This window comes from Nomascus leucogenys, chromosome 3, assembly GCF_006542625.1.
Source record: "Nomascus leucogenys isolate Asia chromosome 3, Asia_NLE_v1, whole genome shotgun sequence".
Classification (NCBI taxonomy): Eukaryota; Metazoa; Chordata; class Mammalia; order Primates; family Hylobatidae; genus Nomascus; species Nomascus leucogenys.
Genome location: NC_044383.1, coordinates 124,381,867 through 124,398,498, shown reverse-complemented (window position 1 = coordinate 124,398,498; position 16,632 = coordinate 124,381,867). Strand labels below are relative to the sequence as shown.

Below are 16,632 nucleotides of genomic sequence, written 5' to 3'. Positions count from 1 at the left end.
CCCAGCTAATTTTTGTATTTTTAGTAGAGATGGGGTTTTGCCATGTTGGCCAGGCTGGTCTCGAACTCCTGACCTCGGGTGATCCACCCACCTCAGCCTCCCAAAGTGCTAGGATTACAGGCATGAGCCACGGCGCTTGGCCAGGAAGCCAACTTTAAAATCAGTCATTTTACATTTATTGGTAAACCCCAAGAACACTGAATGATATGGGCAACTATTAACATGTGAGAACTTCCAGGAATAATCCTTGGCCTACACATCCTATAGATACGGCCTGCAGTTTTACACCAACAGACAAAGGTGCTAAGTTAGTCCTCATCTAATGGGGCACAGTGAGCCCTACAGACTCCCACATGGAAAAGGGACAGAAAATTCCCATGAAGTGAACTCATGACACTTCCCTGGAACAGTCACCATTGCCAGGGAAGCTTTGTGGGTGCTGTTTCAAAGTCTGCTCCAAGCACCAACACGTCTCTGAAAGAGGCTTTAAAGCATGAGCCGTCCCACCCTACCACGTGCCCCAAGGCCTTGCGATGAACCACTGACCAGTCAGCATTGTGATGAGGGGAAGGCTGTTATCTTCCGGGCTGCCCCAGTAGCCAGCCTCTCCAAGCATGTTCCTGTCCAGCACCTGATGGTAGAGCTCCTCAATCCAGGCCTGGGAGAAGACCATTAGCACGCCGCTGGTCTGCACCTGCTTCATGAAGTCCTTCTACAGAGAGATCGCATAAGAAGGTGACCACATAACACCCTGCTCACTAACAGGCTCCTAAGTGCCTCTGCTGCCTCTTCACATCACAGAGCCCTGAACTAAGCCAAGGCTTGTGTATTGGGTAAGGGGGCGGCAAGTGGGGAGAAGTAGAGATGGAGAATTCCCAAATGTGCTGAGGTTTCCTTCACTGGTGACACCTTTTGACAGATACCTTGCAGAAGGATTAGAGAGACTGCACTTTACATTCTTACTCTTGGATGTGTGGAAAGGTTTGCAACTGCACAGATGTCTTTAATAGCATAAGAGCTTCCTTTTCTAGGAGCCCCAACAGCAGCAGAGGCGGAACGCGCTCCTGCAGGAATGTGCACATTTCCAGAGATACTTCACTTATGCTCATGAAGCAATCACTTACCTTTGGGAATTTACAGTTTATCAAGCAAGCAAATGATTGTTGATTTCCTTCACGTAGATCCACGGATTTAGGCTCAGGAACTGATAATAGGGTACACCATGGAGTGGCTTGCTCCAACACAGGAGCTAACCACAGGACAATCAACATTCTCATTGCACCCCTTACAGGAGGTGCTTATGAGCAACAGCCAGTGAGCTTAGTTCTGGGTCAACAGTAGGTCTGGGAACATGTTGGAATACGGTAAAGAGTTTTTATAGGTGCACACCTTCAGCCAGGCATGGTGGTGCATGCCTGTAATCCCAACACTTTGGGAGGGCAAGGTGGGAGGACTGCTTGAGCCCAGGAGTTCAAGGCTGGCATGGGCAACATAGCGAGACCCTGTCTTTACAAAAAATAATTAAAAAATTAGCCAGGCATGGTGGTGCACACCTGTAGTCCCAGCTACTTGGGAGTTGAGGTGGGAGGAGTGCTTGAGCCCAGGAGTTTAAGGTTGCAGTGAGCCATGCCATGATCACACCACTGCACTCTAGCCTGGACAACAAAGCGGGGCTCTGTCTCAAAAAAAAAAAAAAAAAAAAAACACAACTCATTTTCAGCAAATTTCTTGCACATCTTCTGATCTCCCTTAACACGTCAATGATGTGGTTTTGAACAGGTTTTATACACGTTTAATAATGACACAAGATGAAACTACTGGGTTATCCCTGGGCAGCCATTTCCAGGGCCTCACGTCCATACATTCTTCACTGGAGCCCAGTGGGCAGCTCTGTGCTCACGGTGCTGGGCAACTGTATATCTGTGCCCTTATATATATGTCATCTCCTTCCATCCCCCAAAGTCCTACTGGCATTACCAATCTAGAGCAGTGTGGAACAAAACACGCTGTGCCATCTCACTCAGGGCACTGAGGCTAGGCTGTACACCAGGAGGCCACAACCTGCCCTCTGCCAGTCCAACGAGGGATGGCACACTCACCATCACGCCTGGCGCCAGGGTCGGCCGCTTCCTGTAGTAGTCACCATGGGAGAGCTTCAGGTTGAGGAGCAGGGCACAGTGTGCAGCTGTGTAGAGGCTGTCTGCATTCATCAGCATCTGGAAGCTGAGGCTGCTATTCCCGTCAAAGCCAGGAGAGTGCATCATGCCTAAGGGAGAAAATGAAGGGACTTTTGGGGGTGTGAACAGTGTGCTTGGCAGGACTGGCTTCCAGAGAGCTGCGAACCCATTGTGAGAGATACTGCATCATATAGGACATTTCTGTGTAGCACTGACAGCTAGCCAGGAATATCCTCAGGGCCAGATACACACCCCAGCCTGGTGGCGAAGAGCAAGCGCTCAGGAGTGGATCTGCCTGGGCCTGGATCCTGATCTCTTACTTAGCAGCTACAACTTTGATAAAATCATGTAAACCCTCTAAGTCTCACCTTCTTTTCCTGTAATAGGGAGAAGAATTGACTGCATTCTATCCCTAGTTTGAGCCCTCCGGTGGCTCCCCATCACGATGTAATAAAACTCCAACCTCACCCTCCTCTCTCCCCGCAGCCACCCTGAGTGCCTGCTGTCCCTCAGCCACATCAGGCCTGGACCTGCCACAGGGCCTTTGCATTTGTTTTTGCCACTCCCTAGAATGATCTCAGGATCTCTGGATGCTGCGCTCCCTCAATTCTGCCAAGTCTCTGCTCAAGTGACAGAGAGACCTTCCCTTTTAATTCCATTATTAAATAGCAAATCCACTCCTGCCTCCCACCAATATGCCGCTTACCCGGCTTTTAAAAAATGGCCTCAATGGCATTTATTCTACCCAGTTTTATATTAATATATACTTGTTTATCATCTGCCATCACCACTATAAAATCAATGAGAAGGTGATATTTTATTCATTTTGTTCACTATAGAATCCCCAATGCCTAGAACAGTAGGCCCTTAAAAACATTTGCTGAATGAATAAGAATTAATAGACATGATTGCATGAGAATCAGATGCAATAATGCATGTAAGATGTTTAGAAAAGTTATTAATACAACTTTTCAAAAGCAATAATGTTTCTTGAAGAGCTAAACATAGAATCACTATATGACCCAGCATTTCTACTCCTATATAACCAAAAGGACTGAAAGCAGGGATTTGAACAGACGCTTGTACATCAGTGTTCACTGCGGCATTACTTACAATAACCAAAAGGTGGAAACAACTGAAGTGCCCATCAACAAATGAATGGATAAGCAAATTGTGATATATATATAAAATGGGTATTACTCAGCCATGAAAAGGAATGGCATTCTGATATATGCCACAACATAGAGGCGCCTTGAAAACATTATGTTAAATGTCAGGCACAAAATAACAAATATATATGATGCACCCTATGAAGTACCTAGAATAAATTAGAAGAAATAGAAAATAGATTGGAGGTTACCAGGGACCAGGGACCAGGGGCAGAGTACCTTCTATTTGGAATGTTAAAAAAGTTCTGGAAATACTTGCACAACACTGTGAATATAATTAGTACCACTGAATTGTATACTTAAAATTTATTAAAATAGCAAATTCTGTTACATATATTTTTACCATGATGAAAACAAATAATAACGTAATACATCAAAACACGTTAGGCCAGGCGCAGTGGCTCACACCTGTAATCCCAGCACTTTTGGAGGCCAAGGCAGGCGGATCACTTGAGTCCAGGAGTTCAAGACCATCCTGCCCAAGAGGGTGAAACCCCATCTCTACTAAAAATACAAAAATTAGCACAGCATGGTGATGCGTGCCTGTAGTCCCAGCCATTTGGTAGGCTGAGGAATGAGAATTGCTGGAACCCGGGAGGTGGAGGCTGTAGTTAGCTGAGATCACACCACTACATTCCAGCCTGAGCAACAGAACGAGACTCCGCCTCAAAAAATGAAAAACAAACAAACAAAAAACACGTTAAATTGTGCACTTTAAGCAGGTAAACTGTGTGGTATGTGAGTTATCTCACAATCAAACTGTTAAAAAAAATGAGGAAATAAAGAGGTTCAAAAAAAACCATTAAATAATAGCTACTGACTTTCTCCCCACTATCTTTTCTTTAAGATATTTTACACTTATTAATGTTTTCATTTTGAAGATCCCTTTGAGCTTTATATAAATTAACTGAAAAAACAAACAACTATATCTCATGCTCTGAAGATGGGTTCATTCAGTCAGAGTTGTTGGTATCATGGCTCAAACTTTCACAGGGAGCTTGGGGTGAAAAAATTACCGAAGTCAGCTTCTTTGCATCTATTAGTATGCTGGTCCTAAGGCCATCTGCAGACAGCCATTTCCAGGCCCTCAGGGTTCCTGACTATCTCGAGCCTGGTGGTCAGCTCACGGCTTTGCAGTTCACAGACAACTGCACATCTGTGTCCTTACACTGTCATCTTCTCTTACCCTCCAAAGCCCCACAGGCAATACTAGCCCAGACAAGTGTGGAACAAAACACACCGAACCATTCCTCTCAGAGCACCTTAAGAGATTTTCAATGAATGCGCCATTTGTTCCCGCAAATACTTGGAGGCTGAAATCTAGGGATGTGTGGGAAACAGTTCATCTCTACATTTGTGCATGCAAATTACACATGTCCATATACTCTGCAAATCATGTCTAAAATTATTCTTTAATAAAAAATATGGCTCATATGAAATGTAAGAGTTTTCTAGAATTAACAGTCAAAGAAATGAGAGATACAAATTTACAGCTAGAATGTTTATCCAGTGATGTTGTCCCTACGAATTTTTTTTTTTTTTTCCTGAGTCAGAGTCTTGTTCTGTCACCCAGGCTGGAGTGCAGTGGTGCGATCTTGGCTCACGGCAACCTCCACCTCCCGGGTTCAAGCAATTCTCCTGCCTCAGCCTCCCAAGTAGCTGGGATCACAGGCGTGCGCCACCACGCCCAGCTAATTTTTGTATTTTTAGTAAAGACAGGGTTTCACCATGTTGGCCAGGCTGGTCTCGAAGACCTCGTGACCTGCCTGCCTTAGCCTCCCAAAGTGCTGGGATTACAGGTGTGAGCCACCATGCCCGGCCGTCCCAATGAATTTTAATAAATAGGTAAGTAAGAAGATGTGGACCAGAGAACGCTTTCAAAGTTGAAAATAATTCAAGATCTTTGCCATATTTGAGGGCAGTATGAACATTTTTTGGTGGGAGTAAGCATATATATTATTCCCATAAAACCACCTTAGACAATCAAAGAGTGGGCATTATCTCTGCCTTATAAAACAAGGCAGGGGAAATAAAAAACTGTAGAAATTTTGAAGTTGCCTCAAGACATTTTCTACCAAGAGCACTTTGTGATCATGGGCTGAGGTGCATTTTATAATTTTTTAAAATTTATTTTATTTATTTATTTTTTGAGATGGAGTCTTGCTCTTGTTGTCCAGGCTGGAGTGCAATGGCATGATCTCAGCTCACTACAACCTCCGCCTCCCGGGTTCAAGCAATTCTCCTGCCTCAGCCTCCCCAGTAGCTGGGATTACAGGCATGTGCCACCACGCCCAGCTAATTTTATATTTTTAGTAGCGACGGGGTTTCTCCGTGTTGGTCAGGCTGGTCTAGAATTCCTGACCTCAGGTGATCTGCCCGCCTCAGCCTCCCAAAGTGCTGGAATTACAGGTGTGAGCCACCATGCCTGGCAAGGCTGAGGTGCATTTTTTTTTTTTTTGAGACGGAGTTTTGCTCTTGTTGCCCAGGCTGGAGTGCAATGGCACGATCTCGGCTCACTGCAACCTCTGCCTCCCAGCTTCAAGCAATTCTCCTGCCTCAGCCTCCCAAGTAGCTGGGATTACAGGCATGCACCACCAGGCCCGGCTAATTTTGTATTTTTAGTAGAGACGGGGTTTCTCCATGTTGAGGCTGGTCTTGAACTCCTGACCTGAGGTGATCCACCCGCCTTGGTCTCCCAAAGTGCTGGGATTACAGGTGTGAGCCACCACGCCCAGCAAGGCTGAGGTGCATTTAAAACGAAGATCAGACTGCAAGTGAGATCTGAAAACTACCATCGTTGGTTAGAACATAAGCAGTGTATTTCAGCCCTGATGGTCCATGGGAACTCCTGGCACTCTCAAGGTGCTGGTGGGGCTAATTCCAGTTATCTGGAGGAGACATAGGGCACAAGACCACTCTCCTTCCATGGTAAAACAGAAAGTAGCATTCAGGGTTGGGTGTTTAACTATCTTGGATCATAGATGAAAGGTACAATTGAGTCTATCAACAAGGAAAAAAATGAATCTGTAAACGGCTTTCATTTTAGACATCAGTAATAATTCCTCTCAAAATGTTGAAACCAACTACTATTTACCTTGGGATGCTTTGGAAAACTGAGCACTTGCTCAGATGCTGAAAGTGAAAAAGGCCACTAATGTGAGTGTTGACATGGAGACCAAAATCAGCAGAGAAGTGAGGAAGCCCCGGAGGGCACTGCTGGGGGAGATACCCAATAGGAAAGACTTTGTCAGGTTACCTTTGTTACAGGTAATCTGTTGGTACCAGCCTACATCTGCACGCAGATTAATTTCTTAAATTACAAAGAGCTGGCAAATTTGTAAATAAAACAAAATAAGGTCTATTTTGTTAACTTAAAGAAAACAGCCATTTTCTTGCTATGCCAGATATAGTTTACTGGTGATATTGATAACAATGGAAACATGATAAGAATAATTTATTAAATGCTTTCTATTGCCTAGAACCAATCTCTCCTCATACATCATTTTCTAATCCTGCCCTGTTGTTTACCAGTAAGGAAAGTGCCCCAGAGACAGTAATTTGCCCAAAGTTTACACAGCTCAAAATTGGCCAAGGTCTTTTGGGCCCACACTTCAGATTTTTGCACTGGCCATGCTCTACTTGCTTCGAATGTCATGAAAAGATTCTGCCATATCCTGTATCTCTCTAGTAGATACTCTATTTTCCATTCTTCCCTCTGATTGGCCTCACTGATGTGCTAAACAATTTAGAATAACAAACTATAAGAACTATGACCTTTAACATATTCTGACTCTTTGCATTGCCCAGTGTTCAGTAACTAAAGTTCATTCTCTCCCTCTATAATTAAGATGTGCTTTACTGTGGAAACAGGAGGATGGATCACCTACTTGACTGCTTACCAGGGGAAGAGTAGCTACAAGAGTAGCACAAGAGACCTCTTAAAGTCTCTTCTGTGTCTAAGAGAATTTGGTACTTCCTTTTTGGATAAACATTAATTTAGAACATTTAATAGTACTGAAGAGTATAAAAAATAGGAACAGTAGTCCCCGCTTCTCCCAAGGCCCAATGATACTTCTAACAGCAAGACTCACTTCCTTGTGTGTATGAAAATACCACAAAGCGAGATCACACTACATATGTCAAACTGTAACTTGATGTTTTCTAAAAATACGTGTTAGATGTGTCTTGATATTGACACTTCTGGGTCTGTTTCATTCTTTTTTAATGACCGTGCATATACCACTGCATAGTTACATTGTGGTTTGATTTATTTGATCTTAATGCTCTATTGATGGACAATTATGTTGTTTCAATTATGAAAAATGCTAAAATAATGAAATGAATGTTAGTACTTCTGCAAGTGTACTAAAAGCAGAATAAGTATATTAAGTTTAACAGATACATACAAACTATTTTCCAAATAGATTTATACCAATTTTCCCACCTACCAACTGTGCACAAGAGCACTCTTACACCCACTCTCAGCAACACTGGGCATTATCAGCTTTCTAAACCTTCATGGTAAGATTACACAACTTTGCTTAGTCACAGATTTATTTAAGTCTACGGCTCTAATTTTTATATAACATTACTGCTTTATGTTCTGATAGAGGTTGCAAGAAATTCTTTTAGAGATTTGGAAAAAGGCACAAAGAAGAAAATAATCTGTAATAACACCAGGCTGAGATAAGTAGTATTAACATTTTAATGCGAATTTTAAATCCTTTTTAAAATTACATTATGATATTTTTTCATATCATTAAATATTACTGGAAAACATCATTGTAAATGGCTATATAGGCCGGGTGCAGTGGCTCATGCCTGTAATCCCAGCACTTTGGGAGGCTAAGATGAATGGATTACCTGATGTCAGGAGTTCAAGACCAGCCTGGTCAACATGGTGAAACCACGTCTCTACTAAAAATACAAAAATTAGCCAGGCATGGTGGCAGACGCCTGTAATCCAAGCTTCTCAGGAGGCTGAGGCAGGAGAATTGCTTGAACCCAGGAGGCGGAGGTTGCAGTGAGCCGAGATCGTGCCACTGCACTCCAGGCTGGGTGACAGAGCGAGACTCTGTCTCATAAATAAATAAATAAATAAATAAATAAATGGCATCTGCTGGTATGCTATAAATCTCTGGCTGAGTTTCTGTTCCTTTAGTGTAGGTTCTCAGGAGCCAATGAGATGCCAGGTATCCACTGGTATTTTTAAGTCTGTCGGGACTTAAAAAACGCATACATTTGCTGGGCTACAGTTTTTCAGCCACCATGGTTCCCCACCCCTCCCCCCACCCCCACCGCCCACAGAGCTAATCAGCTCCAGAGGTTTTTCTGTTCTTGAACAGCGTCTCCTAAATAATTAAAAATCCTCTAAGAGAAGCATGTGAAGAACAGCTTAAAGATACACCAAAAGGAGAAATTGAGTACATTGTGGTAAGGTAGCAGGAATGGGTATCATAGAGGCATCCTAAGTCATATTTGCAAAGAATACTTAAAGACACAAGGAACATGGCAACAAAATATTAAGTAGAAAGTAAGTTACAAAATTACACATATGACATATTCATTCCCCCCATCCTGGTACTGTGCAGTGTAATGAGCGTGCTGTCTGGAGCCAGGTTCATATCCTGGTATCACCGCTTCCTAGCTATGTACATACCTTGGATGACTTATTACTTAACCTGTGTCTCAGTTTTCTCATCTGTGAAATGAGGATAATAGTGCTATCTACTTTATGGGGTTGTTATGAGTACTAAATGAGTTAATATCAGTAACACCCTTAGATAATGCAGGGCATACAGGAAGTGCTATGTTAGATTAGCTATTATCATCATCATTATTATTATTGTAGATACATGTAAATAAGCACATTCATAGGATGAAAAATGACCGCAAAGAAAGATGCCAAGATATTTCAGAGTCAGCTTCTAGGTGGTATGAATATTTATTTTGTGCTGCCTTTTTTTGTAGATACGAGGTCTTACTATGTGGCCCACTATGTCCTCCCACCCTGGCCTCCCGAAGTGCTGAGACTATAGGAGTGAGATTTCGGGTGGTTTTTATATTATTGTATTCTTTAAGTTTTATATTCCACAATGCCAGGTGTTGGTAGAGGATTTTGTTAGACTGCCTATTCTCCATTCCTGCTTCTAGAATACTTCTCTTCCTCCCTTTATTAAAGCAAGCAAGCAAACTCTCAGCCTTTGAGGCTCCTATCATCTGGCCAGGTCTTCCACCCATCCTTGAAACTCTCTTTCACGATATGCCAGACACGGCCACGTTCACTGACCACCCTGGCTTGGAGTCTGTGGCCTCCTCTTCACCCCAATGCCTCCTGCCCTTCCTGCCATTATCCTGCATGACTTCAGACTCTAGATGGCCAAATCATCCAATGCCAGGTCCTTTTAGAGTCTTGACAACCATGCCATCCATCATTCCCTCTATTCCGCCTCTTCCCACCCACAGGCTCCTACAGTAACACTCAGAATCAATTCACCCCACTCCAGTGTTCTTCCTGCAACATCACTGATTTAGATGGCCCACTCTGACCGGAATCTTTCTGCTGGCTTGCTCAGGCACTCACTACAGCAGATTTTGGATGAATCCTCACCTTTCCCCTACTGTACTACTGCATTTAATCTGCAGAAGAGATAAAGTAAGTACTACTGTTTATCATACTTACATTACAGGTAGGCAATGTGATGCAGGGAGAGGGTCAGTAACTTGCCCATGGTCACAGCTGTTCAGTGCTAGAGCTGGGATCTGAAGTTAGATCCCAGAAATGGCTAGAGCCCAGATATATATATATATGTGTGTGTGCCTATGTAAAATTCCTGAAGTTAGAGCTCAGACGTATTTATGTCTATATAAACTTCCTGAAAATTGGTTTCGTTCTCCTTTCTGTCTGAGACAGCATTCAAGAATGGAAGTCACCAATGACATTACAATAAGGATAACTCTGAATCCACAGTTGGTTTTTAAAACAAAATATGGTGCTGTATTAGAAACTGCTTGTTACTATATAAAACCATCTTCTTCTAACTTGGTAACAGAATCATGACTTTACTCGGGCTTGCAATGTGCTCTGTCTCCTAGAAGGGGTCAGTGAACTTGAGGTTGTTGTGTGGCGCTTCCAGAGAGCTCCTGAAAGCAGCCGTATTTAGCTCTCAGGTGGCTCCTTTGCTAGCCTTGCCCTCTTCCTTCTTGCTCAGACTATGGATGAGAAGCCAGCAGCTCCGCCAGCACCAGCTGTCTCGGTTCATGAGAAAACCTGAGGATGACAGTCACCTATTAACAAGAGTAGAGCAGAAAGACAGGAGCACCTGGGTCCCTGATCATTGTGGAGCTCTGGAGGTCAGACCTCAGACTCAATTTAGAGGAAAGGAAATGAATCTCTTTCCTTTTGTAGTAATATTGCCTTTTTTTTTTTTCTTTTTTTGAGATGGAGTTTGGCTCTTATTGCCCAGGCTGCAGTACAGTGGCACGATCTCAGCTCACCGTCACCTCTGCCTCCTGGGTTCAAGCGATTCTCCTGCCTCAGCCTCCCAAGTGGCTGGGCTACAGGCATGCACCACCACGCCTGGCTAATTTTGTATTTTTAGTACAGACAGGGTTTCTCCATGTTGGTCAGGCTGGTCTTGAACTCCCAACCTCAGGTGATCTGCCACCCCGGCCTCCCAAGGTGCTGGGATTACAGGCATAAGCCACTGCGCCAGGCCATCATCTGCATTTTCTATACATGCAAACAAACCTAATCCTAACTGACAGAGGCAGCATAACATACTCATTTATTTATTTGAGGTTTTCTTCCTGTAATTTTACCTTCTGTATTATACAAAGATAGCAAGGTAAACTTGTATTTGCCATCTTTTGAGGTGTTTAAACCACAGAGCCAAAAACGGAGGCTGGTAACAGCATAAATGCCTTCCTGGTTGTGTAGTCACAAAGCCAGAGCTCCTTCCAGAGACTTCGGCCCATTCCTTAGAGGGGGAAGAGACAGGGGAAGAAGCAGTGAGGCAGAGAAGGGAGAGCCCAGGCTGGGCAGAGGTTGCAGGTCTGTGGCTGCCCACCGCCTGGCAGTACCTGCAGGGTTGGCAGGACTTCCGAGGAGGGCGGACAATGGTAGCAAAATCATGGGACCCTTAGGGAGCCTATGACTGGAGATAATGGGGGCTCCCTGGTGATACAAGAGGCGAGGGGCCTCCCCTTACAGACACCACACAAGCTCCAGCTTCTGGTTTGACCCTGGGATAAGAACTAAAGGGAGGGCAGAGACCAAATGTTCTTCCTGCTAGGCAAGCTGCGGGGCTAGAGTCAGCTTTGTCTTAATGTAAAGAAATAGATATATCTTGTACAACTGAGATTTATACATGCTACACTATCTTTTAGGAAATCTGGCACTTTATAAAATATTGTTTGCAGCGAGCCTTACAGTTGGTCAAAGTAAGTCACAAGACTGCAACTGAAACCCGCTAATCTAAGGAACAGCAATCCAAAGTCAGTGCCCATGACCCTTGATCAATTGCCTTCCTTTAGTGCTGAGGAAGCACCTTACACAGATATCACTTTGTTCTACCCAGGATCAAAGAGGCATTTCTGCAGTGATCACAGCTCATGTCAAGCACTGTCTTTATAAAAAACGTACTTTATTTGCCCGAACATTTTCAAACTCCCCTACCATATGAAACTTTAATTGCTTTGAAAAGAAAGGCTCTCTTGAATCCTGTAGAATTAAGGAGGCTCATTTCAATGGCATATTAGCTGTCTGAAAATAGGAGTCACTGAGAAACACTGAATGACTGTGATTCAGCCGAGAAAGCAGCCCCCTGATAACAGGGTAGGGATGAAGGCTTGATGGACGTTTATGACAAAGTGAGGTTTGAAGCTTTTGACATCAAAATAAATAATGAGTGAAAGAAAGGGTTTATAACTCAGGGAGATTTTTCCCTTCACCCTCTCTTCTGTTTTTACTTTCATAACTTTCTCTTAGAGGAACAAAGGAAATCTGCCATCTCCCTGTCTCCGTGGAGCATCAATGTTTCTCTTTTGTTAATTTATAATCATGGAAGTGGCGCTTGCAAGGGGGCAAGAGGACATGCCTCAGTCCAGAGATGGACGCAGGCCAGCACCCAGTGGCTGGGGGTAGCCAAAGCAATGATCAATGCCACCAGTTGAACCACAGCAGTGATGGAAGAGAGTTAGCTGTTGGTAACAGGACCACAGAGTGATGGGTCTGTAATTTGGAAGGAGAGTCCAACTCCTGAATAGAAAAATATTGTGATGTCACTAGAATTAAATAGACCTACAACTAAATTACAGTCAATAAAAGGATATCTGAAAACAACCAAACATTTGTGAAGTCTCTTTCCAATGTATTGATTTCTACGTTTAAAAAATAATTTCATAAAACATATTTGGTCTGATGGGAAATTTATGGAACTCTGAAATTTGGGCAGTCTGCAACATTTATAGGGCCATATTATGGCCACATAAAAAATTCACACAAGCCCTGGTTTTGCATGTACTATAAATAAGTATTGATTTGAAAGGTACAAAAAGACAAAACTGAAGACCTGCTTTAGCCTCAAATTTTAAAAAGACTTTGCTAAGATTATGTTTCTTAATTCTCATAAGAAATGAGGGTGGTCCCTTGGAAGTCAGTCCTCACCACTGTGACAATTCATTCATCTGGAATTACTGGGGATGTATTGATAAAGAAGAAGTTATCTGAGAGCTAAATTTTATAGCTGAAACTTTGGCAGTGGAGTTATTTTGTATGGATAATTTTAATTTTTTTTTTCTTTGAGGCGGAGTAGCTCTGTTGCCTAGGCTGGAGTGCAGTGGTGCAATCTCCGCTCACTGCAACCTCCGCCTCCTGGGTTCAAGCAATTCTCCTGCCTCAGCCTCCTGAGTAGCTGGGATTACAGGCATGCACCACCATGCCTGGCTAATTTTTTGTATTTTTAGTGGAGATGCGGTTTTGCCATGTTAGCCAGGCTGGTCTCAAACTCCTGGCCTCAAGTGATCCACCTGCCTCCTTGATAATTTTAATTTTAAATAGAAGACCCTAACTATAATTTTACTGTTTCTTGATGGCTCAAGGCCATCATTATTACTGCAACCAGTGGCCATGCTGCACTCTAATACACAGCTATTCTGGGGACTAGCAATGTTTGCTGGGCTCTCTGCCCTGGCACGAGGGACACCAAGCTGGTCGGAGCAGCCAAGGCTGCCAAACCTCTCCATATGAATATTCCCAGCTGGAAAGAGGCAGAGGCTCAAAGGATCCACCAACTGCTTCCAAAGAACAACTTGAGAGGCTTTATGTACAACTCCCTCAGCTCATGAACTATTGCACAACTTTTTTTTTTTGAGCGAGAGTCTCGCTCTGTCTCCCAGGCTGGAGTGCAGTGGCACGATCTCGGCTCACTGCAAGCTCTGCCTCCCGGGTTCATTCCATTCTCCTGCCTCAGCCTCCCAAGTAGTTGGGACTACAGGCGCCCACCACCACGTCCGGCTAATCTTTTGTATTTTTTAGTAGAGATGGGGTTTCACCATATTAGCCAGGATGGTCTCGATCTCCTGACCTCGTGATCCGTCTGCCTTGGCCTCCCAAAGTGCTGGGATTACAGGCGTGAGCCACCACACCTGGCCAAACTATTGCACATCTTAAGAGACCAAACGGCTTGGTGCAGTGGCTCATGCCTGTAATCCTGGCACTTTGGGAGACCAAGGCCGGAGGATCGTTTGAGCCCAGGAGTTCGAGACCAGCCAGAGCAACACAGTGAGACCTCATCTCTTCTTTATTTCCTTCTTTCCAACATAGTGAGACCCTTTCCCTTCTCCTTTCCCTTCTTCCTTCCCTTTTCCCTTCCCTTCTCCCTTCCCTTCTTTCTCTCTGCCTTGCCTTGCCCTGCCCTGCCCTCCCTTGCCTTCCCTTCCCTTCCTTTCCTTTCTTCTCTTTCTCTTTCTTTTCTTTCTTCTCTTTCTCTCTTTCTCTTTCTTTGGCAGCGTCTCGCTCTGTTGCCCAGGCTGAAGGGCAGTGGTGGAAACATGGCTAACTGGAGCCTCAACCTCCCAGGCTCAAGTGATCCCCCTGCCTCAGCCTCCCAAGTGGCTGGGACAAAGGTGCACCACCATGCTTGGCTAATTTTTGTATTTTTTATAGAAAAACGTTCTCCCTATGTTGCCTAGGCTGGTCTCAAACTCCTGAGCTCACCAATCCACCCGTCTCAGCCTCCTAAAGTGCTGGGATTGCAGGTGTGAGCCACCATGCCTGGCCAATACCCCATATCTACAAAAGAAAAAAAAATTTGCTGGGTGTGGTGGTGCCTATAGTCTCAGCTACTTGGGAGGCTGAGCCACTACATTACAGCCTGGGCAACAGAGTCAGACCCTGCTACAAAATAAAAGAGAGAGAGACTGAAGAACAACTTCATCAATTTACAACCAATAAATATTGATTGAGAATAAGCTGTACATATCTTGGGACCTTAGCACATAGCACAATTCAGTTCTCTATAAATGTTGGTTGAAGGAGGATTTGGGTGGGTGTGTCTGAGAGAGAGAGAGAGAGAGAGAGAGACAAAAAGAGAGACAGACACAAACATGCACAAAACACATCCCTAGAATGTTCAATAAGAGAATGTCAAATTTAATGACAGTGGTATAAAAGATATTAGGGAGAAAATAATTTTTTAAGAAGAGTATACATTTTCCTAGTCTTCCAATGAAACATGAATCTTGTTTCACACACAAATAAAAAAATCCAAAATTTGTTATATTTAACTCCAAAAGAAAAAATATTGAGGAAAAAAATTATGTTAGGTAGCCTTAAAAATTGATGTGAAATTAGGAAATAAGGTATGAAATTCTTAGGAAATAAGAATTAGGAAAGTTGAGAAATCATGTCTCTTTATATCCTTTTCTAGGTCATGTGAAAATTTCTGGAGTAAAAATTCTGTGTCTCCTTTGGTGCTTGCTACAACTTTGGATCATTCTCATATTAAAAAATGTTCCAGCTGGGCGCAGTGGCTCACGCCTGTAATTCCAGCACTTTGGGAGGCCGAGGTGGGCAGATCACGAGGTCAGGAGATCGAGACCATCCAGGCTAACACAGTGAAACCCCATCTCTACTAAACATACAAAAAATTAGCCAGGCATGGTGGTGGGCGCCTGTAGTCCCAGCTACTTGGGAGGCTGAGGCAGGAGAATGGCATGAACCCGGGAGGCAGAGCTTGCAGTGAGCCGAGATCGCACCACTGGACTCCAGCCTGGGTGACAGAGCGAGACTCTGTCTCAAAAAAAAAAAAAAAAAAAGGAAAAAAAAATTTGTTCCTCCTTATATATACGGAGATTTAAGTGTCTTTTTCTTGCCCTCTTGAAAAAGGACAATTTGGTCAGCTTCTTAAAGATACTTGTTAAGTTACACATCAGTCAGCTTCTAACCAAGTTCCAGTAACTGGGATACAATTTTTTCATGTATGTGTGTGAAGTTTTCTTTGTTAGAAAATAAAAAGGAAGTGAGACAAGGTCTCAGCCCTCAAAGAGCAGGGAGTCTAGAGAGGGGATGGTGGAAGGGACAGTGGGTGCATTAACAAATGACTGTGATAAATGCACCAAGCACAATGACAAACAGAAGTTCAAGGTTAGGTGGTAGAAGAGCAAGTGGTGATCGTGGCTTTTTAGCAGTTCTGTGTCAGTTCCCAGGGTCAGCCCTTTGGATCTGAGCACACAGGCTTAGGGAGATTCATTCGCCTCAGTATTCTGTGGTCAAGAGACCCTTGTACTTCAGGGAAAGGCACAGATGACCTCCTTGGTATCACACGAACATTTATTCCTACCATAAATTTTATGTACCCATTAATTGCTTTCTTTCTGTATTATCTTTCAAGAACACTATCTTAAAAATAATTATTTACTATGTGAAATGCTACTACTTCCCTGTATTCTTTATCTGCTTCCTCCACCAAAACTCTAGGTGATTCTCTTCTGCCCTTCAATAATACCAGCATGATTTTCTGATGTGATTTGGCCACTACTCCCCTCAGCACCACTGTTTATGGTCTGAGTCACAATTCAACAGACGGAAGGATCTGAGATGGGAGAATGCAACATTACCAAGCTATACTGGACTGTCACACATCGTTTGCATGTTCAGTAGAATTCAGAATATATTGGGAGGACTTGGCATGCAACTGATCCAAGACAGCATTCAAAATTGTTTATATTTTGATACACCAAAAGTACATTGCTCTATGAATTTTAGACACCAAGACATAGACGCA

General features: G+C 43.5%; 1 protein-coding gene across 1 annotated transcript in view; it reads right to left on the bottom strand.

The window, feature by feature from the left end:
- ARFGEF3 (ARFGEF family member 3) overlaps positions 1-16,632 on the bottom strand; it is a 190,028-nt gene that overhangs the window by 64,776 nt on the left and 108,620 nt on the right. Inside the window, exons 13-14 of the mRNA XM_003255785.4 lie at positions 2,100-2,266; positions 547-712 (exon numbers count right to left, since the gene is read on the bottom strand). Coding sequence (XP_003255833.2) covers positions 547-712; positions 2,100-2,266 — 333 coding nt within the window. The remainder of the gene's footprint in view (positions 1-546; positions 713-2,099; positions 2,267-16,632) is intronic.